Genomic DNA, 26,944 nt, shown 5'->3' with positions numbered 1-26,944 from the left:
GGCTGAGGGGGATTCTGCACGGTCTGGGCGCGATCCCTGCCCTGGCTGAGGGGGATCCCTGCCCACCTTGGGGCGATCTTGGCTGAGGGGGATCCATCCCTGCCCGCTTTAGGGCGATGCCAGCTGAGAGCGCGATCCCTCCCATCCCTATCCACTTCGGGGCGATCCGGCCCCGGCTGAGGGACATCCACCCCTGCCCAGCTTGGGGCGATGCCGGCTGAGGGCGGTCCCGCCCGGTCTGAGCGCGGTCCCGCCCCGGCCCCTCGGCCCCGCCCGGCGCGGCCCATCCCGGGCGCCGTACGCGGCGCTGTCCAACATGGCGGCCAAGGTGAGTGTCCGCCCGCCCTCAGGCCGGAGCTGCCTCCGGCCCCGCGGCTCCGCTGCCCCTCAGGCTCCGCTGCCCCTCAGGCTCCGCTGTCCCGCGGGCTCCGCTGTCCCGCGGCTCCCGGGGCGGCTCCGTGCGGCCCCTCGGGAGCGCCCGGCCCGCCCGCAGCTCCGGCGGTGCTGGGGGGAAGGAGCCGCGGGTGCCGCGGAAGCCGGGGTCAGGTGGAGGAGTGGGGCAATGAGGGGTCTCTGTGGTAGTGTGGGACCTGAGGGGGAAAGAGCTGGTTCGAGAGGTGGTTAAATTATGCAAAAGGGAATAAAGGCAGTATTTCTCTTCTGGTTATTCTGCATCTACTCACAGCCCCCGAAACACCTTCAACTCGAGGAATATCGAGATGATAGTTTGGTAGTAACATGATAAAGTGCTAGTAGTGCTGTACATCACTAAAACAAGGCTGTTAAAATCACGCTGTTACGAGCTAACAGGGTTACAAGTATCTAAAATATCTCGACTTGTAGGAATACTACAGTGTCGTTAAACAGAGAAAGACGTGCATGTAAAGCTCTAGGCTTTCTCACAAACGTTTAGACAGGTTTTCCAATGTTCACAGTCAAATTGATGAATAGGTTGCTCTCACATGAATCTTCCTATTTACTTTTGAAAAGCATTTAAAATGTGTATATATCTGCAGAGAAAACTATGATGTCAACAAGGACAGCCAGAGAAATTAAAACATTTATCTTAAGTTTGTTATGGAAAAAGAAATTGTCTTTGGCTTTGCTGTCTGGCTGGGTGATCTTGAAGTAGTTTGGCTCAGTACATAAATCTGAATGATTCAGTACCTTTAGTGAAGTGACGTAATTTTATGTGTGTTCTTTACTATTTACTATGAAAGATTAATAAGAGTTTTATTCTCCTTAAGATTTCACTCTCTGTGGGTCACCATCTGGCAGACCAAGATTAAAACCAAATCCATGGAGGTGAACTGGGAGGATGCTCTGTTCCACTTTTGTGTGGGTTTTTGGTAGTTGTCATTAGAGATTTGTAAATACACACCTGAATTAGGATACTGGGTTTGGCCCCCAAGCTTCTGGCAATTGTCATGTCTTGTGTAACTTCTGGGAAAAATAAACCAAAAGGAGTGAGACAGTTTTCTGATCCACTGCAAGACATCTCAGTGGTAGGAGAAAGTCATAAACCTATGACTCTTTATTCTTTAATTAACATTTCATCATGGAAAATGCGATGTGAGGTAGGAGCTAAATTTTAATCTTATTTTAACCTGGCTAGTAGATTCCCGTTTTGTGATAAAGAACTCGTATATTTTTATATATAAATCCATGCATCAGATTTTTGCATATACCCCACTCCTTTGATTGCATTTGTTTTGAGGCTGTTCCTGCTTTCAGAGCAAGTTTCCTGACTCATGCTCCAATTCTTGAAGCAAGTACACAGAATTTGTAGTTTCAGTGGGAAACAATGTCTTGGAGATTAGCATAAATTAACTATATGGTTTTATTATGGTTTAGTTTGTATTTTGCATCTTTTGAGTGCAACGTAGTGAATTCTTTGTAGTGATGCAGCTTTTTAACTTTTTTTTTTAATAGAATCTGTATTTTTTATCTTTGATAAGATTCCAGCACTTTGAAGCAGATTGTTTGAAATGCAAAGACTTAAAGCCAAAATTATCCAGGTACATTTGACAGTTTTATTATTATATTTTGATTGGTCTTACTCCAGTTCTACTATTAAGAGGCGTAGCTGTAACAATTTTCTGCTAGAGAGTGTATAATGCATTTCTTCAGAAAATAATTGCTGTTCAGGCTTCTCATCAAAAATAATGCCATGTCTGTCTTTGGTGGGCTTTTATGCCTAGGGAAAAAAAAATCCTTCAGTTGTAGGTACTGCAGGTCAGGAACATGGCAGTGGTGTTACAGGTAATATTTTAACTCCTGCCACTGACATTCCCTTCTGCTGGTGTTTAGCTCTGTGTCCCTGCAGAATTCATCTCCAGAAATGTCACCTGGCCTCATGGCTTTTGTAGCTGCAGCAATTTCCTGAATTCATCCAAAAGAAGATTTTTATTTCTATCTAAGTCAGTTATCAGCTGATGCTCTGAAATCATTCTACTGGCTGAACATGTAATTCCAGGGTGTTTCACAGCTCTAGCTTGGTGCAGGTGTTTTTCTCTGTGCTTCTTTCTTAGTGTTTGATATATCAATATGATCCTGCCGTTTCTTAATTCTCAGTGACTTCTGTAGAAGTTTTCATAGGTAAAATGCTTTTTGATTTCTTCAGCTAAACAATATATGATTTTCCTTGCTTAATACATAATGCCTCTTAAGAAACTTTTAATAAAATAATTTCAATAAATGAATATGAGAAACAGCTTAGCTAATTGAGTCTTTTTAGTGCATCTCATGATTAGATAAGAAACAGGATAAACAGCTCCATGCAGTGAAGCCTCTTTAATGCAGTCAAGGTGATGTTGCTTTTTCTTTCACTCTGGTTCTTTGTGATTTCAGTAGAAAAGGGTGAAACCCTCTTGGAATAACTGTGCCAGTGTAAATGTTAGCCAGTACAGCTGTTTCCTTGGATCTTCAAACATTTATGTGTTTGTCTGCAGGCATACAAAAGTAAAGCAATTACTGTCAGTCAGGAGCTACTTTCATCATTCCCAATATAGCTTTCTCTTTTACACTGAGCACAGAACTCCATTGTGACTTTTAAAAATATATGAATTTTTTTAAGTGAACAGTACAGCTTTTCCATGCTCTGTCACTTTTAAATTCAGTTGTGCTTCTAGTGTCTACTGAAAATTGGTATCTTGTTCTGGTAGCATGCTGTACTGAAATAAGCAATCTGAATTATGATAGGTTTTAAGTAGTTTTTCTTTAATAGTTCTTTGAAAATACAGAGATTTTGAAGACACACACCTCTTCTAGATGATCTTCTGTAGCTCAGACTGTGGCATTTTGCATTTCTTATCAGAGAGGCAATTATTGTGCTAATTGGGACTTACTTTGATTGTCACCCTCCTCTCTCACCTGGTCTCTGTGTCCTGGGCCTGTTGGGTGTCACAAGAGCCACGATCCTGGGCTGGGCACATGAGCCAGCAGAACATCCCAGTGGCTTTTCCTGCTGTTGGGCATGGAAGGAAAGATGGCAAGTGGCCCTTGGAATGGCAGCCAAGAGCTCAGCTGTACTGAGAGTTTGATGTTGCTGTGTAACCTTCACTAACGCTGCATGTTAGATCTTTAGTCAGCGTGTGACTGACTGGATTCATGGCCAGCCCTGCTGGTGGCAGTGTGGCTGATGTTTATTTTTTGTATGTAAGACTTTTCTCTGCAGATTCTGGCAGTGGAGTCACCTCCATCTTCCTTCTGCCCACATCCACACCTCCCCACACAGGTGGGGCAGCAAGGGAAGCACACAGACCTTTCATGTCACGAGTTTTGGTATCTCCCCCTGTGCCACTGCAGACACAGACGTGCTGTGGGCTCAGTGTCTGCTCACACACCTGGGGATGGCCCTCCCAGTGAGGAGAGGGGCAGAGCTCTCACAAATTCCTGCCCAGGGTCACTGCCCTACTTGGCAGTCTCTGGGGGAAGAGGAGCTTGCTCTGTCTCTGCAGCAAATAAAATCCACGTGTTTTTGCTGAAATGAGTCATTCATTGACTTGGAGTTCCTGCATGCTGAGTAAATTACATCTGAATTTATCCTAACAGGTGAAGGAAGCATTAGTGTGCCTTTGAGCACAAAGTTCTTCCTGGTATTTTAGACATAAAACTGTTGTCAGGGATCTTTATCTTTTTCTTTACCATTATAATTTGAGAAAATCTTCGTATAAGTCAGAAGGCATTTCTAAAAGGCATAAGGCTTAAAAAAGGTTTTAAAAGTGACTTGTTTAATCCCATATTTGATGAAGCCCAAGGGAAATTTTTATTTCAGCATTAAGACTCCCTTTTTTCATCTCTCTGTCCCAGGTGGCAAAGCTGGCAGCTGTTTGTTCTGGGCTGCCATTTGTATGTATTACTGTATATGCAGCAACAGAAAAGGAGTCAAAAAGTCAGCTGGTGAAGCCAGATAAGGTATGAATCCTCCTTTTTGTTGGTCTTTAAAATAATACTGGAAAGATCTGCAGAATAGCAGCTCTTTCCATTGAATTATATTACTCAGTAACTAAAATACATAGCAAAGTAATATGTGATAATAAATAACTGACAACTGTAGCTCAAATAAAGCACAAAGTGTTACTAAATTAGTAAAGTTTTATCTCATTGTCATTATTACAGTAGTTCAAAACTGAAGTCAGAAAAGGTAAAAATAGAATACTTTCTGATGCATCCTTTTGTAATGTGCAGTTTCTGGTAATACACACATCCATCTAATTATTCTTGCTCATGCCTTTGCTGAATGATAGTTTGTCATACTCAGTAATTTTGCTGCTTAGAATCTGTAGAGTTGCTTCAGTTTTCATTTCTAAAGAGTGAAGTCACACTTGAGTCAGTTTGGAACTCTTAAAAGTTCATAATTCCATGTAGAGGTTTTGTTTGCCATATTGAGAACACTGAGCATTTGCAGGCTTGAAAAACCCCATTCAAGTGCAGCAGCTACTGAGAATAGAGAACTCTGTCCCTGCTGTACAGCTGTGCCTTTGTTTCCAGCTCCCAATTTACAGTGCCCCCCCTCTGAAGTCAAAGTACATCGAGGAGCAGCCTGGGCACCTGCAGCAGCAGCTCTCGGCAGTGCGACAGACGACCGGCCGCTACTTTGGGTGGTGCCAGGTAAGGAAAGCCTGCGCCCAAGGCTTCCTGCAGTTCCTCAGCACTCGACTCACCGCTGAAAAAAACAGGTTACTTCCCCCTGGAGGGTTTCTTGCAGTCTCTTGTCTTGGCATAAGACAATTTAGGATGGAAAAATGAGCCCTCCTTCTACAGCAGTAGTAAATTCGTGCTGGTGAAACTTGAGGACGTTTTGGAGTCTGAAATTCCAGGTGCAGTCCATGGAGAAGGAGCTGCTTTTAAAGGGCAGTACCTGACAAAAAAGACAGAGTGCCTCTCATGTACCTGTTGCAGCAGGGTGTTCCTCACAAGTTGTCAGAAATACCTCCCAGCTCTGTTACTGCCTGTTCCAGGTGGAGAGGGAGCTGTGGGGCCTGTCACTGCTCTTGTACCTGCTGGGAAGCAGCAGCTTCACCCTGGCTGTTGACAGGAAGAGATTTTATGCTTGTGTTTTGCTTTTACATAAAAATGTAGACCCTAATAGTTGGAAAAAAAAAAATTCAAAACGTCTTCCTGTATTTTCTGTAAATTATTAATTCCATTGGTCTGTCAAAATGTTGTCAGTGACTGCATGACTGAAATACTCTTGTTATAAGTCTGTAGCAAACTTTTTCATGCTATTAATCAGTGAGAGTTCCTGACACTGAGTAGCAGTGACCTCTGGCGGTACAAATTCGGTGGTGTTCTTCCAAACGGTTTTCCTGAGAGACTCTTTAGGGAAGAGATTGTATTTTATAATTGAATTTTCTTATATTGTACAGTTGGCGTCCAGGTGTTTTCCTACTCTGCAGTTCCTGACATGTCAGTTTTGAAAGTGAGCTTACATTAGAGATTTTTTTTTTAAATTAATTGTCAAGGTAAGTTTTAAAAATATAAAAATGTTTGTCACAAAGAGGGTAGATCTCTGAACAGCCTTTCTAGAAGGTCACTGATCTGGTTTGGGTTTTTTAAAGTTACACAGTAATTCTTTGTCTCGTGCTGAGATATATGTGAACAGCTACTTTTGCAGAGATTTTACTTTCTGGTTTCATTTTTTTTCTTTGTAGAGTGCTTTTGTCTTTGTTAAAAATGGAATAGTGGATGCAATTCAGTTTGGAAAAGGTAGGCAAGTCCCATACCTGTCTCATTTCATGTATATTAACTCAGTAAAATCAAAGTTTTCATCTTTATTTCTTAAGTGGGAAATAAAATTACTAATATTGAATTTCCCTGCTTCTTTTTTGTCTTCTTTTTTTTTCCATTTTGTAGATGCTTATGTTTACCTGAACAACCCTCCCCCAGACTTTCTTCCCAAAGCCAGTGTAATTATGGTGTCAGGCTTGGCTGGTGTAGTGCTGGCAAGAAAAGGTAGGGTTTGCTTCTTTCATTATTGGTCTGTGGGATATGGAGCACGTAACAATTTCTGTGGTTAGAGTACTCTTCTGAAACATTGGCAAAACCCTGTGTGACTAAAAGAAAAATCCTTCCTGGTAAATTGAAGGGACATTATTCATTGCTGTTAGAAGCTGGCTGAGACCTGACAGAGCAGGATTAGACAGACTAATAATACAATTGTTCTTCTCATTCTTCACAATATTGGAAAACCTAGTTGGGGATTATTTCTCTTTCAGAATGTCAATGTCTCCTGCATTTAATTGCTACAACTATTTAGTTTGCATTTCATTATTGTCTAATTATTCAAAATACTTGGCTCTGTACAGGTTCTAGGTTTAAGAAAATTGCTTATCCATTGGGACTTACTGCTGTAGGATATTCTGTTTGTTACCCAGCTCAGTCAGTGGTCATTGCTAAGGTAAGTTTCTGGGTTTATCTGTGGTCAGTTCCAACATAGTGAGACAAGTTTGGGTCCTTTAAAACTGGTGCTCCAGTCTACTGTGCCAACATTGCCAGAACACTTTTTTGCTGATCAGGTTTTGATTTCATTTGGAGTAGGTGGATTTAGCATGGGAATGTTTCCTGTGGAGTCCTAATACCAATTTAAACGTTATTTACAATTTGCTTGATGTAAGGGAAATATGTACTAGATGTTGAAAAGCCTTAGTTTGGGGTCAAGCATGTTCTCATGCAGACATGACTAATTTCATTTGAATGGCATGTGTGTCGATGTATTTTTAAAGCTGTTGTTAAATTATGTTTTTCTAAAAAAATAGGTAGCAGGGAAAAAGTTACTTTGTGCGAGTCATCAGACCTATGAGGCTGTGAGGTCACTGTGGGCAGAAAAAGAAACTGTCTCCAAGGTAGGACTTGGGAAATAATGATAACTCACACATTGAGAGGGAGATTAGAAAGTTGTGGACTCCTCTGCTGATGCTGTTTAACGTTTACTGATTGTGTTAAGCAAGGCACAAACCCCAATCTGATCTTTTAGTCACTTCAGTGTTTAATTGCTCTTACACGTTTCACACCCATAGATACTGAGATCCCCTCTGTAGTGCACAATACATGCAGAGTGCACAGGAGAAGAATGAGTTTCTCTTAGAGATCATTTTTTATCTTGACATGAAGGATCCATTCTGATTCAAGCTTTGGTCTTAAGCAGCCCCTGAGTTTAGGCTAAAGACACTCAGGATTACAGTAGGTATGAATGGCTTATTCTTCTACAACCCTTTCAGGAAGTCTGTTTGAATTACCCTGTGATTTATTTCTTTTCCTTGTCCTGTCCTCATTGCAACCATAGTAAATAAATGATCAGTAACCTCTTTATATTGACCTATTATGTATGAAAAATGTATCATGGTTTTTGACATTCTCTTCTCCAGTAATAACTTTCTCTTACAGAGCAGGCTTTCTAACTCTGACATAATTCTTATTCTCCTCTGAATTCCCTCTAGTTTCTCTGCTTTTCCTGTTTTTAGGGGATTTTGTGTGTGGTTTGTGTTTTTAAGTGGAGTGGTCAAAATAGGACACAGTAAACAGCTGAGGCCTTGCCAGCAGAGAGTAGAGGGCAGTATGAACCTTCTGTAAATTACATATGGAATTTGGGTTAGTAATCCCGGAATGAAACATGGGTTTTATCCAACCTGAAAGGATTTTTTTTCTCAAGTGGAAATTTATAAAACCTTGACAAAAGTAGCACTTCCTGAGAAAAATTTCAGCTTTGTGGAGTAATTTTTCGTTGCTCTTTTCAAAGAAAATTTCAATTTCTCAGTTATACTAACATGTAGAGGTAAATTTACAGTGTAAATTGCTGTAAATTTACAGTGCTCACTGGCATGCAGTCCTCACCTTTTATTTCCTCTGAGAAGCACAAATGGAATTCTGAGTTTTGAAACTGAGATTCAGATAACTGTCATTAAATAATAGCAAAACAAGAATTGATGTGGTACAGACACTTCTATTAACTTCATTTTTTTTCCCTGAGTGAAACCTGTTCCCAAGATATATTAGTTTTCATTACTAAGGTGTTAGAATGATTTATCTTTCTATCTTCTGCTAACTAGGGGTAGTAAGTGTTCTGTAAACACTCAGTGCTGTTTCAGTCTTGTGTAAGGCCAAAGGCTCCTCACCTGGAAATGAACTTTTTGGAGGGTCTCAAGTAAAACCACAGCTTCACTCCTAAGTACATACTCATGTCAAATTCCCTTATACATGAATTTATTCTATTTGGTCTGTGGGGTTTCATGCATTTTACTTTTTCCATCTGTGTCCCTTGTGTGCACCTGACTAGTTGAATATCATTGTATGATGTCATATCTGAAAATAATTTCATAAAAGATAAGCTTCTAGACTGAAAGCTTTATTTTGCAATAATGTATTAAGCATGTACCCATGTGCTTTCTTTTATTAATGTTTGGTTCACAGCTGCAGCAAGAGTCAAAACCAATTATGCAAGAAGATAAGAAAAAGAAAGGAACTTGTAGTACCAAACCTGAGTCTGCTGTTGAGTCAAGATCATTGAACAGAACAGAATCTTTGCCAGTAGAGTGTTGGAGTAATGAAGATCCAATGCCATCATCAGGTGAATTAAACATTTCAAGTGTAAACTCAGGGCAACTTGCAAATCCAATTAGTTGACTTAATTCTGTACTTACTCTTGCTCTAAACTGGAGCAGACTGTCAGTGCATATTATTCTTGAGAGCATATTTTACATGCTGTCATTTAATACATATTTCAGAGCCTCAGGGAGGTGATAATTTTCTCACTGTGGGCCCTGACGCAGTATCAGAATTATATATTGTCTGTTCTCTCTCAGTAATGTCAGACACCCAATGTTAATGTAAACCAGATTCCTTTGTAGGCCAAAATAAGGAGTAATCCAAATGCAAAACACACAAAAAGGTTTTAATTTTGATTATAATTAGAAGATTGAAGTCTCAAATGGACTTCATTACTTTTAGCCTCTGCTAGCAATGCAGAGATGATCCATAGTGGAAGGAAAGAGGAGTGAGTATATGGGAAATGAAGCATTGGATTTTATTTTCCTGGGTTTTTTGCAGTGGTTCCTTGTGCATCTTAAATGGTTGAGATGATCAACTGATCATGTAACAGCCTATTTAACAGATAAAAAAATTTGTAGTCCAATTTGTAAGAGAAAACAGTGGAATTACCTTATAAAGGACAACTAAATTTTTTTTAAAATACTGTTACTTTTTGTAAGGGCAATTTCTGAATTTTATTTGTTACAAGGAAATAACTTGGAAGGAAGGAATTGGTTTTTCTGGAAAGCAAGCAGAACATACTTGAGTGAAGGTTTTAATCTTTTTTCCCTTTATTTTCACTATAGTATACATTCACATCTTTGCTTTGGACCTGAATTTTTTCTGATCTAGCTTGTGGAATGCTTTGATCTGTTTTTACATTTGCTTCAGGCCAAACTGTCTTTATTGGGTTTGTGTATTTAGATCTGTCTTTGCTTTCATAGGTGGAATTAGTTCATGTCCCTAATACAGCCAAAAATATCCATGCCCTAAATGAATCTGTGTTGTCAGAGATGTTTATTTTCTCCTTCGAAATGGGGCAAAGTTTTCAGGAGGATGTAACACCCTTTGTTAGACCAAGTGATGTAGCTGGAAAAGAAGTAGATGAGGAACAGGGGACACAGCCTTAGAAAACCTGCCTTTACATTCCCTTAGAGCCTCTGGAATTGCAGTATCATTAAATAAGTCAGCCTGTGCACTGTCCTTCAGGGTGAGTGGGGGCGTTCAATGTTTTACTAAACTCAGTTCATGGGTTTTGGAAGTCATGAAGTGAAACCAGGTGAGAGTGCTTGTCTTCCTTTGGAATTGTTGCCATCTGGCAGCAGCTTCAGGGAAGATCTGGCAGGGTTGGTTTTGGGAGCCAGCTCTGCTCCTGGGAGCACTGGGGCAAGAAACACTGGAGATTTTTTTCCATGCCTCAAACTTTCTTGGGCAAAGCATCACAATTTCTTCTCTCACTCTGCTGTGTTAGAGGTGGTATTGGAGAGTGGGAGGAGGTCCTGCTCTCCATCCACTGCTGTGCTCAGCATTCCCACATGCCCTCATCCTCTTTTATCACATCTTAACACACTTTGAACTCGAACAGAGAGATTTTGATCTTTTCTTAGCGTTTGGTAATACAGAAATTCTCAAAATGTAACAATAAGCTTTTTTTCCCTACAGCTCAAATATATGCATATTTTTAAATGATATTTCTTTACTATCTCTAACAGGAACAGTGAAGACATCAAAATTTAAGCCTGATGCAAAACTTGTGGACCATGGTCAGTCCAGCCCAGAAGATGTGGACATGTACAGCACCAGAAGCTAAGCCAAGTCTGCTTTACAAACTGCAAAATATTACAGATAAGGGGGAGGGAAGAAGGGAAGGAATAATCTTTACAATACATACTCTGTGAGGTATAATTTAATCAGATATTTTCTTATCTCCCGATTTGTATTATTGACGTACATGATTCTGTTCAGTGCTTATTTTGTTCCTGACTCCATATAAGCAATGGGAATTCACTCAGTGTCATTAGTGAGACACTGAGAAAACAAGATTTGTCAGTGTCTTCTCCCAATGAGGTTTCTCTGTGCCAAACTTGCTAATAAATGTCACTTCACAAAGGATATTCGAGAATGCAAACATATCTCTGCTTTGGCTCAGATGTTCATTGATCTGAAAGAAGAATGTGGGGGATGGGGTTTGCAGAGGCTTCTTCGTCTTTTATCTTTCAGCTCTGGAACAAAGTGCAAGTTCCTGCTGGTCTGAGCAGCCTTAAAATATCCATGGTTGTATCATGTGAACAGCAATGGCTTTAATGCTTGTGTAAAAGAGTCACTTTTTTTGATTACAGAATAATTTAGTACTGTTTGCCTTTTTCACAAAGGTGAATGGAAACAACTCTGTGTCCTGCACACCTCTGGTGTGTTCAGATGTCACTGAAGCTGGGCAGAAACATACAACTGATCTCTAAACGTCCTTTCTAGACTATGCATCAGTTTTCACCTACTTCCAATACTTGGAAGAACTGTGTATAAATTTCTTAATCCATGAAACTGATACTGAATTTATATAAAATCCATTAGAAATGTTTAGGAAGCTGGAAATTGGTAGTTGCAAGGTTTAAACTGCTGACAGACAGTAAAAACACAGATGTAGTAGGCAGCCAACTTTTTCTTCTCACAAGTTTGTATGCAGTACCCATTGATTTAAATTCTGTGTTTTTCCATAAGAATAATACTAGAAATTACATTTCCTAGGATGAAACTTTCAAACACTGCTTTTATCATTATGTATATTGCTGTACTTCTGTTCATCTTCCATTTCTCTTCATTCTGTTATCTTTCAATTAATGAAAATTTGCTTTGCTGTACAATTGAGGGGGAAGCAAGAGAAACCATATGAACAGATAGTTCATTGGAAGGCTAAAGCCTGAAATGCTGCTGTTCTCAGCACTGGGATGTGATGGGATATTTGCTCCTGCTTTCCTGAAGAAATTTCACAACCTGATTCGTTTTTCCAAGGCTGATAATGCAAAGGCAAATGACCAGTGAAATACAGGCAGAATTCCTGGTGTCCCTGTGGGATTAGCAAAGTTGTGAGGAGATGCTACAGGATGGAATGTGCAGAAGGCACAAATGGTGAATGTGCAAAAGAAGTAAAGCTCTTAGGATGGTTCAGAAACAAACTGATATTTTAAAATCCAAATTTCAGGCAGTGTTGGGCTTCGAGTCCAGTGCAAGGTGAAATCAGAAAATGGGAGTTTAAAAAGAAGAGTTCTATCAGTTAAACTTGCCTGGGACAGCTGACAGGATTTAATGTGTTTTGTTTCTTTAATCATCTCTTAAAGGCCCAGGCAACTGTCAGAATTCAGGCAGCTATCAGAGGATATTAAATCAATCTTCAGAGAGCTCCTGGACATGACACATTCAGTGTTTCATCACAGAGAGAGGAGTAGAAAAATTAGGTAGCTGGGCTTCATATACCATTTCCAGGGAAACAGATGAAGACGTAAGTGAAAATCTTGAAGAAATTATCATTTTCAAGGGCATGACTGGATGCCAGAAATTGTATTATCTGTCTCCCTTTGATAACATTCTGGATAAAAACATAAAGGAAAACCCATCTGCTCTGCTCCTAAATTGTTAAATATTAACTTTGAGTGATGTGCTACCACAGCAAGTCAACAGGAAAGGTAAGATGCTGCAGATTTGCTTGGATTTTGCAGGAGTTTACTGTGGTGAGATTTTTCAGGACATAGTGAAAACTCTGCCCAGGAATTGGTCTCCTGGGAGCAGGGAGAGGAGCGGCTTTGGATTGCTGTTACGGAACCAGCACATCTGCCCTTCCCAGGAGAGCAGGCCTTAGGACACTGTCGTGGTGCCAAAAACTGCTCAGGGACTTCCCAGGTTTTGAGGGCATTTCCACTCAAAGCTGGTGGTGCGGGTAGGGGTAGCCGGTCTGCAGAATGTCCACGGGCTCCTTGGTTGGGCAGGCAGGAGTCAGGTGTCCCATGCAAGCCCCTTCCATTGCAGCCCCTGATCTGGTTCATGCTGTGCATGGCCCTGGTGTACAAAGCTGGGGCTGTATTTCAGTCCCAAATTACTCCTTAGGGCAACATTGGTAGAGAACTAAACTTCAGAGTTAAACATCTTCTGGGACATAACTTAAAATTAGTGTTCCTGCCCACTCTGATGAATGAACAGGATAAGGGATGCAGTTCTGCAGCTCATGGAATGGAGTCCCTGTGCTGTGTCATTTCTTTGAGGTAGGTGAGAGGAGTGAGCAGCACAGGATTATTCCAGGTCAGGGTTTGCCAGGTGGCTGCCCCATCCCTGGAAGTGTTCAGGGCCAGGTTGGACAGGGTTTGGGGCAACCTGGGATAGTGGAATGTGTCCCTGCCTGTGGCTGGGGGTGGAACAAGATGGGCTTTAAGGTCCTTTCCAACCCTCACCAGTCTGTGATTCGCTGATGATGCTGCTGCTGCTATTACTGTCACTTTTTAGCTTAGTGTTTTCATCAGCTGAGATTTCTCTTTCTCCTCAAGGTGGGGTAATTTTCTGTTTACTTCATTTTTATCACCAGTTTTTGTTTACTATCCCCACACAATGGGGTTAAAATTAGAGGGTTTATGTTGTGAAACAGGTACAGCTAAAGACAACTGTTCCCTAACTGCAGCCAAAGAAAGTGGGAGAAAAGTATGGGAAATTTTGTATTCTGGCTGGGTGTGTTCTCTGCTTTCAGTTCAGACATCTGAACCTCCAGGGGTTATATAATACTTTACAGCTGACTGCAAGGAGCTGTAGCCACATGTCTATATTAGTAATTTCTAGTAAAGGTGCTATGCAATGGCTTTAAAAAAGCAAATTCACATCTACATGATGCCATCCTGGGTAACCATGTGCCTGACTTGGGCTCTTGAAGATTTCGGACCCAACAGACAAATCTGCTACAGTGAAAAATTAGCATAAAACATGGGAAAAGTTTTATTGTGAGACATGGTTTTATTAATTTGTAGCAAAACACTTTGAAATGCCTCTCAAATGTATCCTTAAAAGTCACTTAAAGTTTATTTCACAATGCAATAATACAACAACATTATAAAAGTAAGAATGTATATTGTAATTTTTATATAAGTTATATATTTGTGAAAAATTCAGTGTCTTAAAGAATGGGGTCACATGGTATTTTATAATACAGAAATAGGTTTAATTTGCTGCATGTTTTTTTATTTATGGTTGATTGTATTCAATATAGAGAGATTTGGAACTTGTTGATATTAATATTTTTTTTAGATAAAACTGATTGTGATACTTTATTTTGTCATATTGCTGTGAAGCACCTGGAAATAAAGGGTGATAAGATACTTTTTAAAAAGTACGTTTAACTTTTGTCTGTTGTTCCATCTGTTGAAAAATTGTCAATTCCTTGCCTTTCTTTTTAAGAGTTCATTTCGGTAATGACTTTGGTTTATTAATGTTGGGGGAAAAACTTCACCCTTGAAGTACTGAAACTCTTCTGGAAGAAATTGCTGAAGTAACACTAAGGACAGATTAATGCTCGGTGTCCTAAATTTTGAGAAGTGCTTCCATTTTCTTTTCTTTGTTTTTTTTTCTAAAGAATGGTATAGTTCAGGACTTGGAAAAACTGAAGCTTTTATCCATGCTGAAGGAATGACACTGTTCAAGGAAACAGGTAGTAAATGTGTTTACCTCAGTGTGACTCTGTGCCAGTCTTCCAGGTAAAGCAATTTGCCAACCAAGAGTCATAAATTATGTAATACATGGCGTAACCTAAAGAGTAAATTACTCGAAAGGAGGAAAACTGTGTAAATGAGTGATGTGGCTGTTTTAATGGCAGATTGTCACTGTGATTCTTGAACAGCTTGGGAAATACCGTAAAGGTATTGGAATGCAGCACTGTAGTTATCTTGTAGTGAAAGTTTGCAGTATTTCTGAACCACAGTGAAATGCTGAAAATGTACTTTGAATCCAAAATGATAGTGGGGTCCTACGAAGCCTATACTTTTAAAGGACAATCTGTAGGCACTGGATTGTGTGTGGTTTTTATTTTAAAGTGCAGGGATTCCCAGAAGCCAAGCTCAGCTATGTGCTGGTGGTAAGCTGCAGCCAAGAAAAGCTGTGATTGAAGCCATTCTAGAAGTCAGTGTTGCCTTTTATCCTGCCCCAGCATTGATGTGCTTTTGTTGTGGACCAGAGCTGGAGTACAAACCCCAGTGAAACCCTGGGTTCACAGTGGGCAAAGGCAGAACACCATTGTTCAAGGTGCAGTTAGTTTACAGACATGGGAGATGGATTTTGCTGGAACAACTGAAAGAAATTCCATTGCTGTGACCAGGGAGTGGGTGTAAACTGAGCCTGTCATGGTTTCAAGCCTTGGTAACCTTTTCTGGGCTCTATTTGTAGCAGTCCTGATACCAGTGTTTGGGAAATCTGTAGCTCGTGCTCAGTTTGTGTCACTCTCAGGACCCCTGCAATGCTGCAGGAGGAGTGTTCTCCAAAGCCATCTTGAACCAGATCTGAAATGAATTAAGATTAAACATCATGAGCAGTTCCATCTTCCACCACTAATTTTGGTCAGTAACTTTGGTTTAGTTATATGTCTCTCTTTGAAGAAATTAAATTAGCCTGGATGTCGTTACAGAATGCATAACTTGGCACTTGATTCTGCTGAGTTCCAGAAACTCAGACAATAAGAGGAGGAAATGGGTGTGCTGTGGAATACAAATCTCTGAGCTGTTCAGGTCTGCTGGCACTGGGTTCATTTGCTGCTACCCAAGTGGGCACTGAAAACAGAAAACAACTCACAGCCTCAGCAGCCCTTCCTGAGGCCAGGTCCAAACCTGCTGCATCCAATAAATGCCAATGATGTAGCAAAGTCAAGAGTTTAGGGTTTGTAACCTGCCTCATTAAAACGTCTCACCCAAGGAAAAGCTGCCAACTGCATTTCTGCATCCTTGAATCAAATCTGACAGCCCCAGGTAAAGGTGTTTGTTTATCACCCAACGTGAGGCACCGGCACTGAGCAGCTGGGAGCTGGAGCCAGAGGGGAATTCCCTGTCAGCCAGAAGAATGGAGCATCTGCAGGAACTGCTTCTTCACACTTCTGCCTTACATCTGAAGAAGGATGATGCAATTTCTTTCACTGAGGTAAAAATATTTACCTCATACCTTTGTTCTGGTGTGTTGTAAAGCAATCTTCTGGCAGAGCTGAGAATCTCTTATCTACTGCTGTAATATTAAGTGCTGTTGGGCTTTAGCCAAAACAGTATTCTCTCAAGAATTTGCTAGGCATTCATTTTAAGAGATCATTATTTATCCTTTGAAAAGCAAAGGTTAAAGTTTACCTTTTGCTGTTAATGTAACTGTGGTTGGCATGTTTGCATAAGCAGCAGCTCCTGTCAAATTAGGAAACCCATGTTGGGATTTTATCAGTTATGGCTTAATTTTGAAAGCACCATCCTAAGAACAATGCTTGTGCTAACTTCAATGCAGTTAAACTCCACAAACTTGGGGTGTAACCTGTGTAGTGTTCAGGGTGACCACACAGTCAGGATCTTCTTGTGCAGTGAGTGTTGAGAATTTTTCAGGACTCATTAAATAATAAAGAGTCAAGATGACAGAAGCTGTGCTAAGGTGTGAGTTTCTGTCATCGCTCATCCTTGCCAGAGGGGTATTTTCTGTTCTTTTCTCAGAAAAATGAAAAATTAACCAACAAAACTTAACAGCAGATGCATCCAATTACAGGATTCCTTCCTTCCCATCTCATCTCCCTTAGATGGCTTCAGGACCATAGCTTGGTCATGTCTTTAAAAAACAATGTCTGTTCCAGGAAATTGTCTGCAAATACATTCCAAGTTTGTTATCTGTAAAAGGTTATGTAAGCCTAAAAGGAGAAGAGAGAAATGCTCCTGACAGATACCTCAGTGTGTTGAAATTTAGGTCGTTAAATGAATACCTCACATCTGATTTCAAAAATTCAGAAATAGCAAGATTAATGAGATATTTTTATAGAACTACTCAGTTTCATAAAGGAAAACATGGTGGGTAAGTTATCGGGACATTGTATCAGTTTTAAGTTAATTAGTAATTCTTTATAGAGAAGGATGCTGTAAAACAAGCTCAAAATCCACAATCCACAGCAGCAGAAAGGGAAGTTCATTCTGCTGCTGGCAAAGTCTGGAAGAAAAGGTCTTTTGTCCCATTTGGCTCCAGGATGTCCATTCTGAAAGTCCTGCCGTGTGTCCTGGTCCTGGCCAGCCCCTTGCTGAGTGGAGCTTCACGACGTAAGGCCTGCTGGAATTCTGCTTTGTGACTTGTCAGAGCAGGGATGTGGCCATGTGCACTCCACTGGGGAGTGCTGCTGGGGCATTGCAGTCCCACTGGGAGGTATTGCTGCTTGGGAATTCTCCTTTGGCTTTAGGCTGGGTTTATTTTAAATAATGGGAAAACAATGCAAATGTGAAAACCTTGGTGAGACAACTGCTGTCCTGTGTTTGGTGTCACAGGGAAAAGGTTACAGCCATATTAACTACACCTGAAAACTCAGTATCCTGGTGGGTTGGGATCATTTTGAGTCAGTCTCTGAATTTCAGAAGGGTATTTTTAAATAAGTTAAATGGTTTGGTTCTTTTTCAGTGGGAAAAAACACTTGGTATATGGGTTTTAAAAAATCATACACTTTTTTTATAGCAAGTGTTCTTAGACTTTTTTTTTATACTAACAGGGAGAAAATCATCAATAATTAAGAGCATGACAACCAGAATGCACTGAAAGGTTATTTTAAGTGAGAAGCTAAGTAATGGAATTGTCTCTGGTTCTGTTAGAGTAGACCAATATTAGCCTGCAATTATTTATTGGAATATTTCCCACAGATTTTATTGATAGATTTAATTTATTTTAGGGTATCCCTAAGCCCATAGCGATGTAAACCAGCTGCAGTTGTTATTTTTCTAATAGAGTTTTGGTTTGTGGTCTATTTTTTTATGCTACTCTAACCTTTCATTTGCCAAAAAAAGTTACCACTTGAAGGCTAACTTGGCATTTACGTAGACCACAGTATTTTGAAGGGCTCAGCAGTGAGTTCCTTTATCACATGGAATATTAGAGCATTAAGACCAAAGGACACACGCTCCCTCTCTCCCAGCAGAATCACAACTGGTTATTTTCTGCTGCCTTAATATTTTTTGGATCATTGCTAAAAGAATTGTAATTCTGTTACTCATCAGAGGGGTAGCTAAAAACATTGCTTATCTCCTAGATGAACCATGCCAAATGCTACTTGGGATTTTTCATTGTTCTGTACATTATAGCCATAACACGTGACCTGTAGTTAGGTTTCTTTGGAAAATGTTTCAGTGCTGATGCCCTCTTGAGAGGAGAGCGTGCAGTGTATGTAAATGGATTGGTACAATTGGTACCTTGATCACTGTAATCATTTAGATTTATCTCTGATAAGCAGCAAATGTTGGATTAGATGGACTTGGAGAGTAGAAAGGAAGGAGGCTTCCATCTTTTTCTGAAATGCAGACTGCTCCCAGCACAGTCCCTCTGGCTAATAAAGCATCAATCATGAGTTTGTTCCTGGTGGAAAGTCCCTCTTGCAATGGCAAGAATATTAATGCTGCTCTGGCAGTGCCTGCTGGGCTTGGAAGGGTCTGCTCAGAGATCTCAGCCAGTTCTGGCTCTCTGGCTTCGTTCCAAATGTGGATCATCTCACTGGGAACAGTTGTGCACAATTATTCTTGGTTCTATTGGCAGTTTGGGGGCTTTTTTGAGTGTTCAGGTTGGTGCCTGGTGTTGAGTCCAAGTCCTGAGCAGGAGAGGAACAGGTAGCAAAGGATGTAGGGTGGGAGTGCCAAATGTGCTGGCATTTGATGGCTGATTCAGGCTGCTGAGGGAGTTATCTTTAACCAGCCAAATACCTGTGAAATACTGTAAACACTCAGATTCTGGAACATAATTTACAGCCCAAAGTGTTTACACAGCAAAAGGGATACAGGAGAACCAACATTAATGCAAACCAGATCCTTTTGTAGGCTAAACCAAGGAATAATCCCAATGCAAAACATACAAAAAGGTTTTAATTTGTCTTATAATTGGAAGGTTGGAATCTCTAATGAATTTCGTAACTTTTAGTCTTTGCCAACAATCCAGAGATGATATATAGTGGAATTCAGACATAACCACACTTCAATGATATGATAAAAATCATAACAACACAAGCCAACACTTCCTGGCCAACTGGAAGATGGATACACATTCAGGGTAAAGTAATTTAAGCAGGTAAATTTTCATTTCTTGAATAGCTTCAAAATTTTCAAGGGACAAGTCACTGGAAAGTAAGATTTAGTGTCATCTACAGAGTACATACGAAGCTTAAATTTCTGGTGTAATTAGCAACACAGCCCACTGACAGTATGTTACTGTGTAATTGCATTAAATACTTGTTTTGTCTTAATTCACAGCCAACTGCACTGGAGTTGGGGACTTTGAGGCCTGTCTGGGTAATACAGATGAATTCTGTCCTAGAAATATTTCTTGTCAGTGTAAAAATCAAGAACCTTTTTGCAGGTAGTGTGTGGGCTTGATTTGTTTGTTTAAATATACAGCATGTAAATGTCAAATAAATTCTAAATGATGAACTAAATTTAGACTCTGCAAAGTGATCCACAAAAAGAGATGTTGATCTTAATTCACAATCTGCATAAGTTTATAACTCTGGTACAAAGCATCAAATCCAGGATCTGGGCATAGTGTTTTCTTTTTAAAAATATGTGTGGGCCATGTAATTCCTAATGTACGTAATCACTGTAATCCTTAATTTTTACATGCTCCCTGTTCTTTCAGATATTTTTCTTTAGAACTGAATTAGCTTAGTGTAATTGCAAGTTCATTTTTTCCCCAGGTTGATCAAATTTTCTTTTAAGTTAAAAAAATAAAAAGAAATTAGATCTCTTAATGTTCTGTTCTCCATTACATAGTTGGTTTTTTTTCCTTTTAAAAAATCAATGTCATAATGACAGCTAGAAATGTGAGGTTTCACTTCCACTCAGCAGCTTTGCCATGCTCACAGCTGACAAAGAGATCTTTGACCTGAGCCAGGCCCTGACTTGGGTACTGAACCCTGTGCCCAGCAAAGCTTCTTATCTTGGACGCCTGAAATGCCAACTTGGACTTGGTTACCCCAAAGCCTGGCAAAGTACTTTTGCATCAAATCTGGAAATAGATGGGTGTAACTAAGATAAAAAACACCTTTAAACAAACAGGAAAAATAGCGAATCTCTTGGTCCCTGCAGTGTTGAATAATAAATAATTATATAGCAAAATATTATACATTTTGGTATTGCTTACTTTTGAATTAAAATGATGTTGCTGAAAATTAATATTTTTATTTGCAGATGTGATTACTTCAGAATGGGCTGGAAGGAGTACTGGTACATGGGCCCCAAATGTAACCACCTTTGGAACACTCTGGATTTCATTTTAGTGGCTACTGTTCCTGCAGGGATACTGATTATCATAGTGGTTGTAATATTTTGCGTTGTCTACTGCATGAAAACAGAAAAAGCTGGGTAAGTGACTGTGGGTGCACTTATAAGGAGTTTTATACTCAAAATGGAAGTATAGCAAAAGGAGTCTGGTATTCTGGTTAATTTTAAACCTCTGGTTGCCATACTGCCAAAATAATATTTATACAATTTAAAACTAAGTCAAAACATCTTACCTGAGCACCCAGCACTTACTCAGCATTTTACCACTGCATGCAGAACTTCACTCTCAGTCACTGGTTTTTTTTAGGGCTAACCAGGCAAGCTTTAAAGATTGGTAAGTACATTTACTACTTAAATTCAACACTACCAAATGTGTATTTCTGATTTATTTGCACTTAAGGATTGGCTTTTTTTCCACAGGTTTAAAAAAAAAGGAGTAAGACCGCTAACCATTGACAAAAGGCTTGGTGTTCCTCCCATTCTTCGGTCTCAGATATCAGCAATCTGAGCTCCTTTTTGCTTTCAACACTTTTTCCCAGTGACACCTCTCCCAAGTACACAGACAATATGGGTCTGTTTTCCTTTCACTGAGCCCCAGTAATGTGTCACTGGTACTTCCTCAGACATAGGCAAGCTGTAATAATACACGGCTCTTGTAAAGCCATTGGCATGGGACATCTATGCAGCACAAAAAACATTTGTCAAGACTCTCACTATTGCTAATGCTCTAAATTCCCCTTGTTCCCCTCACCAGGAAGCAGGCAAAGCTTCCATCCCGTGGAGCACAGCAGAACCCTGCATTCAGTGCTGACACAGCTGCCAGCCTGGGGCACGGGCACCGTCAGCCACCCGGGGTAAGAGATGTCAGAGGGGGGCACAGCACAGCCCCAGGCCAGGCCAGGCCTGCAGGACTTAGTGATTCAGCACAATGGGATGTGAATAGCAAAAAAAGGGAATTTGAGCTTAAAGTCGCCCTAGCATTTGATTTCAAAGATCAGCTGAATGCATGTGAGAAGGTGAAATTCTTCATCAAGGATTAAGTGAATCTAATTTGCATAGGAGAAAACAAAGAATTAGGGATTATTTTAACAGAATGTTCAAACAAGTATTTCAATTTTTGTCCTGTTAGAAGACCAGCATTAAAAAGAGATTACGCTCTGCTGTGCCAGTTTTCTCCATTAGACAAGGTGTAGTAGAGATCATTGCTTGAACTAGTGGGTATCAAGAGAAAAGATGGATAAATAGCATTAAAAACCAATATGAAATACAAAGAATCACTGAAAGGGAATATTTGTGTGTGCGTGTATTCATTTCCTCATTTGGTACTTCAAGGGATTATTTTACATATTAAGGAGCACACAGTGTGTGAGAAGGAGACATTGAATGCTGTCTGAGGAAAGGAAGAAAATAATCTAGTCTGCTACATTATTTTCTGCTAAATCCATCTGTAAAGTGTCACTATCTTGGCAACGCAGCAGGTCTCAGCCTGCCTTTACCAGGAGATGGTGCTGTTCAATTTTTAACTAACTTGGAATTTAGTCCTGCTGATGCTGTTGTTCCGAAGGTGTGAATCAGACCCAATCCTTCAGTTCGGCAGGGAAGGAAACCCTTTATAAAAGGAATCTTTCTGGGTCAGGGCTGCAGGACTTAAGGCTTCTCACACCCTAGACTGTGAGTTGTAGTTCAGACATTATATTTTGTAAGTGAAAAACTGGTTTATACCTTCTAACATACTGTACCTGGTGAGCTGGTTATTCTAATTCGTTGTCATTTTGCTCTGTGTAACCACCTGATCCCCTACACACAGGTTGCCTCGGTTGGGCAAATTCCAAAAGCTGTACTGAAAAGACAAGATTTTAATGATGCCTCAATCCCAAATCAAAGGGAGAATTACAGGTATGCTGCTATTTTTCTGTCTTTTGTGCTCATTTTCACTTTATACCCTGGTTTGGAGACTCAGAATGACTTTGCAGCTTTGCCAGTGGCACAGCAAGGGACAAAGGTCCAGTAAATGGCAAAGCTTAAAGCTTTTGACTGGATTATTCACATACGAAATCTAAAATACTGCTTTATCCAGAGGCTTCTCTGGTTTTCCTCTAATCCCAGAGGCATTCATTTCATTACTGTTTAGAAATGAAGCTTCTGTACTTGTGCTTCCTCACTTGACCCCCCCCTCAGCACCCAGCCAACTGCTGCAGTTCTTACTGCAACTTCTGCAGAGAACTTGTTTGCCAGGGTGCAGCTCAGTGAGAGCAGAACAGTCTCCTCACATGTAGCAGGGTTCTGCTGCAGAGACAGGCTGGAGCTTGCTCATATTTCAGTCCCTCAAGGAGGTCTGGTTTTTTCTAAAATAAATGTTGAAAATGTTGAAGGTATAGCTATCATGAATTTAAAATATTTTGAAAATAATTGTAGCAATATAGAAAATTACATACTGTGGCATTGTTTGTTGTGACAGTGAAAAGAAAATAAAAGCTTAAAGAGAATGTTGCTTCTATAAATACACTCTTCTCTGTTTGCAGGATGAGGGCTTGACAGTAAAATGAACTTAAAAGACCTTTTAGATGTTGTTGCCTCAATGCCATGCATCCAGTAGTGAGCTTTAATATTTTTATATTGCAGTTTAAACTAACCCTTTGTGCAATTTGCAGTATATTATAGGGTTTTAATAACCTTTTTCTCTTTTGCATAGTCCTGTGTATGTTCAGCCTCTAAGGATGGCAGATCCAGCATCAGACTATTTCCCTCACTCCCGAGCCCAGCGAGATGAGTTTGACTATCCCAGGAAGGATTTGCCTTATCCAGTTTATCCAGAGGCGAGACAGTACCGGGTATGTATCAATTACATCCCTCTGCATATTAATTATATCATCTATCCTGGTACTGAATACAAATCATCACTAAATTGACTGTGTTTGTCACTAAGTAAAGATGTGAGCTAACAGAAAGCCTACAGCCACCTTTTACTATGCAGGTGTTTTCTTCAGGAATATTATAGAGCCTGCTGAAATGTTTTTAAATATTTCCGAAGCTGTTTCAGTTTGTGTGCACACAGTGCTAATGCTTTCAGTTATTTGCATGAAAATCATCTCCCAAAGCTCTTGGTGAGTGCACACTCAGAAGCAGCACATACTAACAAAACAAATATATATAAATGTAGTTTGATTAGATACAGATTATTTTAATAGCAAGCATACTGGGGAGTGTGTGTCATGCTACTGATTTAATTCTAATCTCTTTACAGAGATACTAAGAACAAGTGCTTCCTATATCAGAAATGTCTTGGAAAGCTGCATAATTACTGGGCAATCCAGGTGCTGAGAGAGCAGCGAGACCCTGGTGGGACACAGAGGAAATTGCCATTCTTATTAGATAGCACTAAGTTATTGCAAAGAAAAGGTATAGAGGATAATTGTAAAAGAAAACCTGATATAACATGACATTAACATCTGATTTATTTGCTGTGTAATTGGTGTCAGCTTCCTGTGAATCCCTGATACTGGAGTGCACAAGGGCCTGGCCCTGGTAGTGTGGTACAAACACAGCCAAGGATTTGGCTTCCCTCTGTCTCAAGATTTAGCAAATATTTACAGGCCCATTCCCTGTCCCTTGTCTTTTTTGCTTTGTCTTCTTTCTGTGCTGATCCCAACAGCTGGAACGGTTTGCCTTTAGTACTGCCCTGGCTTGCTTTGTAACTTTTTTGTAAATGAGGACAATAAATGAAGCTATGGAAGATTGACCACCTTGCCACTAAGTAACAAATTAAAGACACTGAAGGCTGGGATTTATTTCCCATTTTCCAAAAAGTCTGAAGCACATTATATTGCGATTTATATAAAATGATTTTCATTAGTATTAGGTAATATGTGAAACTATATGACAAAACTAGAATATTAAGGATTTTAGAAAGGATTTTTTGATGCTTGTTTTCCCCTCAGTGTAACAAAAACTTCAAAGTGGGCAAATTTCGCTGGGTTTACTTCTACTGCTGCAAACTCTGTGAGAAATAAAAGTGAGACTGGTTCCCTCTCTTATCTTCAGAAACACACAGAAATGGTGTTAGCACATCTGTTTAGATTCCAGACTATCAGTTTAAACCATTCTGACCTCAGAAATTCAGATCCAAAGGTGTCAGAAAACTGTGTCAGTGAATTGCTTTTTCTGTCACTTCTCAGCCTCGGGTAGTTCCACAATCTGACAAACGGTGGTGGTTGTTGACCTCAGTCCGGCTCTGTTGTACCAGCCTCAGAGTGACCACAGAATCTGAGCGTTCAATTTGATATTCCACCACTCCTCTGAAAAGGAGTAGGAGGCACAGAAAAGGCAATGCTGTCAATATCCATGGTGCTGGCAAGAGCAGAGCTGGCTAAACTGAGTCTCTCTCACTCTTTGCCCAAGTGTTCAGTTTTGTCATTACCTTTTTCTGGTATTTTTCCCTTCATTCCTTACTTGTGTTGGGCAGTTTGAAATTATTTTGTCATAAGAATGTCTGTCTCTTGCTAGAGCTAAACTAAACGACTGGAATGTTCTTCTTACTGAATTTACTTTGGGGTGTGCTGTGTTATGTGGCTTTACCATTTAAAACAAAAAATAAAGGGGAGGAGGGTCAAATATAAGTCTCCAAATTCTCTGCTAAGGAGGTGAAAGTCCAGGAGGATTAATCTTTTGAGAATTACAGAAGCTCCATGGCTCTCTTGTCCTGAGGAGCCCAGAACTGGACACAGCACTCCAGCTGTGGTCAGTAGGGTCACCTTGGGATGCCCCATCTCAGGTTGTCCACCCTGGGTTGCCCACCCTGTGTTGGCCCAACTCACAGACCCCAGGTTGCTCTGGCCTCTAGAACCCCCCAGACAGCGGGACCCCCAGACTCCCTCAGGTAGCTCTGAGCAATCCCCTCTCAGCATCTGAAGGTTTTGGGTCACATTGCTCTGGAATCTGCTTTTGCCTTTACACTTTACTTGGAAGCACAGCTCCAGCTTTTGATTCCTCTGAGGAATAGAAGGCATGGAACAGGCACCAAGCATTGCCCGAGTCCTCCTTTGCTCCGATTTGTAGCGTAGGCTCTTAATGTTGTAACAAAGAGTAATGCAAAGTTTCCAAAACAAGTTATTATCCTTGTTATGAGAAGGTTCATGTCTGTATCCTAACTACTTTTATATATTTAAATACTGGTTCAACTTTGTATTTACCTGTCACGTTTAACCAGGTAAGTCGGGTTTTCACGCTGGTAAAAGAGACCCACAGAACTGAAACCATTGTCCGAGCTATTTAAATGTTGGGTGTTTTATTGACTAGATTGTTCCACTGCCCTCACGGGGACGGGAGTGTGGGATCTCCCCTCACTGCCCTCACGGTGCTCCGGCCGGGAGCGGGGTCCCCCCGCGGTGCCCTCACGGTGCCGGGGGCGCGGGGGGGTCTGAGGGGGCGGCGGCGGCTGCGCCTGCTCGGCGCGCGGGGGCGCGCGTGACGTGCGGGGGGAGCGGAGCGGGGCCGCGCGCGCTCGCGGCCGCCGCCCGGCCCAGGCTGCGGGCGGAGCGGGCCCAGGCCCGGCCCGGCCCCGGCGCGTCCCGCGGGCCCGGCGCACCCCGGGCCTGCACAGGTGAGCCGGGGCGCGGGCACGGGCACGGTGGAGCCGCGCAGGCCGCGTTCCGGTAGGGCCGCCGCGGTCGCTGCGGGCCGCGGCCGCCCCTGGGCAGGCGGGCGGGGGAGCCCCGGCCGGGCCCGCCGGTGCCGCGCCGGGCGGGCGGTGCGGGCGGGCCCGGCGGCGGAGGGGCCGCGCGGGCGGGCAGAAAATGGCGGAACACAAGATGTCGGCCGGGCTGGCGGGGCGGGGAGGCCGCGGCTCGGGGCCGTGGGACGGCGTTATCCCGACCGGGACCGGGTTATTCCCGCCGTGACGGCGTTATCCCGGCGCTGTCCCCGCCTCCCGGCCCCCACCGCCGCGGGACACTCGCTCCTTTGTCCCCGCGCTCCCTCCGCCGCCTCCCCCCGCCCCGGCGGCACCGCGGGCGCGCCCGCGCCGGGCACGCGCGGGAGGGAGGGAGGGAGGGAAGAGGGAGGGATGCGCCGGGAGCCGCCGGGATGTGCCGGGAGCCGCTGGCGCCAGCGGGCACCGGCAGCCCGGCCCTTGGGCAGCCGCCGGCCGGCTCTGCCCGTGATTTTTACCACGGGAAGTTTTGTTGGTGCGACGCGTAGATGTTATTTTTTCTCCTATTTTATTATTTATTATTTTGTGTGAAGAGCCTTTAGCGCGTTTCAGGCAGCAAGACAAAATCTCCTTCACTGGTTTTGTCTGTGGCGTTTTAAATGGATTTGGAGTGTAAGTGGTCGTGGTGCTTTCTAGGTGGACACAATAAAGGACTTTAAAATGGATATGCTGGTTTTTCATACCCAGTCTGTTCTCTGCCCAGGGTCTGTGT

At 41.6% G+C, this 26,944-nt stretch overlaps 2 protein-coding genes and 1 long non-coding RNA gene across 5 annotated transcripts in view; all 3 read left to right on the top strand.

Moving 5' to 3' along the window:
- The first annotated feature begins 280 nt into the window (after window positions 1-280).
- Window positions 281-14,399, top strand: APOOL (apolipoprotein O like). 2 transcript variants are annotated; one of them, XM_039572168.1, is made up of 9 exons: window positions 281-328; window positions 4,312-4,416; window positions 4,993-5,112; window positions 6,156-6,210; window positions 6,358-6,456; window positions 6,810-6,901; window positions 7,260-7,346; window positions 8,911-9,067; window positions 10,740-14,399. In XM_039572168.1, exons 1-9 carry the CDS (start codon window positions 317-319, stop codon window positions 10,835-10,837), a joined length of 825 nt encoding a protein of 274 aa, XP_039428102.1. In that variant the 5' UTR covers window positions 281-316; the 3' UTR covers window positions 10,838-14,399. The 2 variants fall into 2 exon arrangements, with proteins under 2 accessions (XP_039428102.1, XP_019143355.1); XM_019287810.3 differs by lacking the exon at window positions 281-328 and adding an exon at window positions 1,967-2,018.
- A 7,938-nt stretch (window positions 14,400-22,337) lies between these two features.
- On the top strand, window positions 22,338-24,475 carry LOC120412053. Its single transcript, XR_005604726.1, has 3 exons — window positions 22,338-22,421; window positions 23,218-23,356; window positions 23,770-24,475. It is a non-coding gene; the product is annotated as an uncharacterized LOC120412053 (long non-coding RNA).
- A 1,596-nt stretch (window positions 24,476-26,071) lies between these two features.
- The window catches only part of ZNF711 (zinc finger protein 711), a 29,678-nt gene continuing 28,805 nt past the window's right edge, over window positions 26,072-26,944 (top strand). For both annotated transcript variants that reach the window (XR_005604727.1, XM_039572343.1), the window contains exon 1: window positions 26,072-26,124. The gene's annotated coding sequence lies outside the window, so the exon portion shown is untranslated. The remainder of the gene's footprint in view (window positions 26,125-26,944) is intronic.

The sequence above is a fragment of the Corvus cornix genome, chromosome 4A (assembly GCF_000738735.6).
Source record: "Corvus cornix cornix isolate S_Up_H32 chromosome 4A, ASM73873v5, whole genome shotgun sequence".
NCBI lineage: Eukaryota > Metazoa > Chordata > Aves > Passeriformes > Corvidae > Corvus > Corvus cornix.
Note: the sequence above shows the minus strand (reverse complement) of the source record. Positions and strands in the feature narration are given on the sequence as shown.

Bases quoted from the DNA above. Each gene is read 5' to 3' on its own strand.
- APOOL (XM_019287810.3), top strand. From the start codon at position 1,989: ATGCAAAGACTTAAAGCCAAAATTATCCAG. The intron at 4,417-4,992 runs GTATGAATCCTC...CTTTGTTTCCAG, and splicing joins AGCTGGTGAAGCCAGATAAG to CTCCCAATTTACAGTGCCCC. The intron at 6,211-6,357 runs GTAGGCAAGTCC...TCCATTTTGTAG, and splicing joins TGCAATTCAGTTTGGAAAAG to ATGCTTATGTTTACCTGAAC.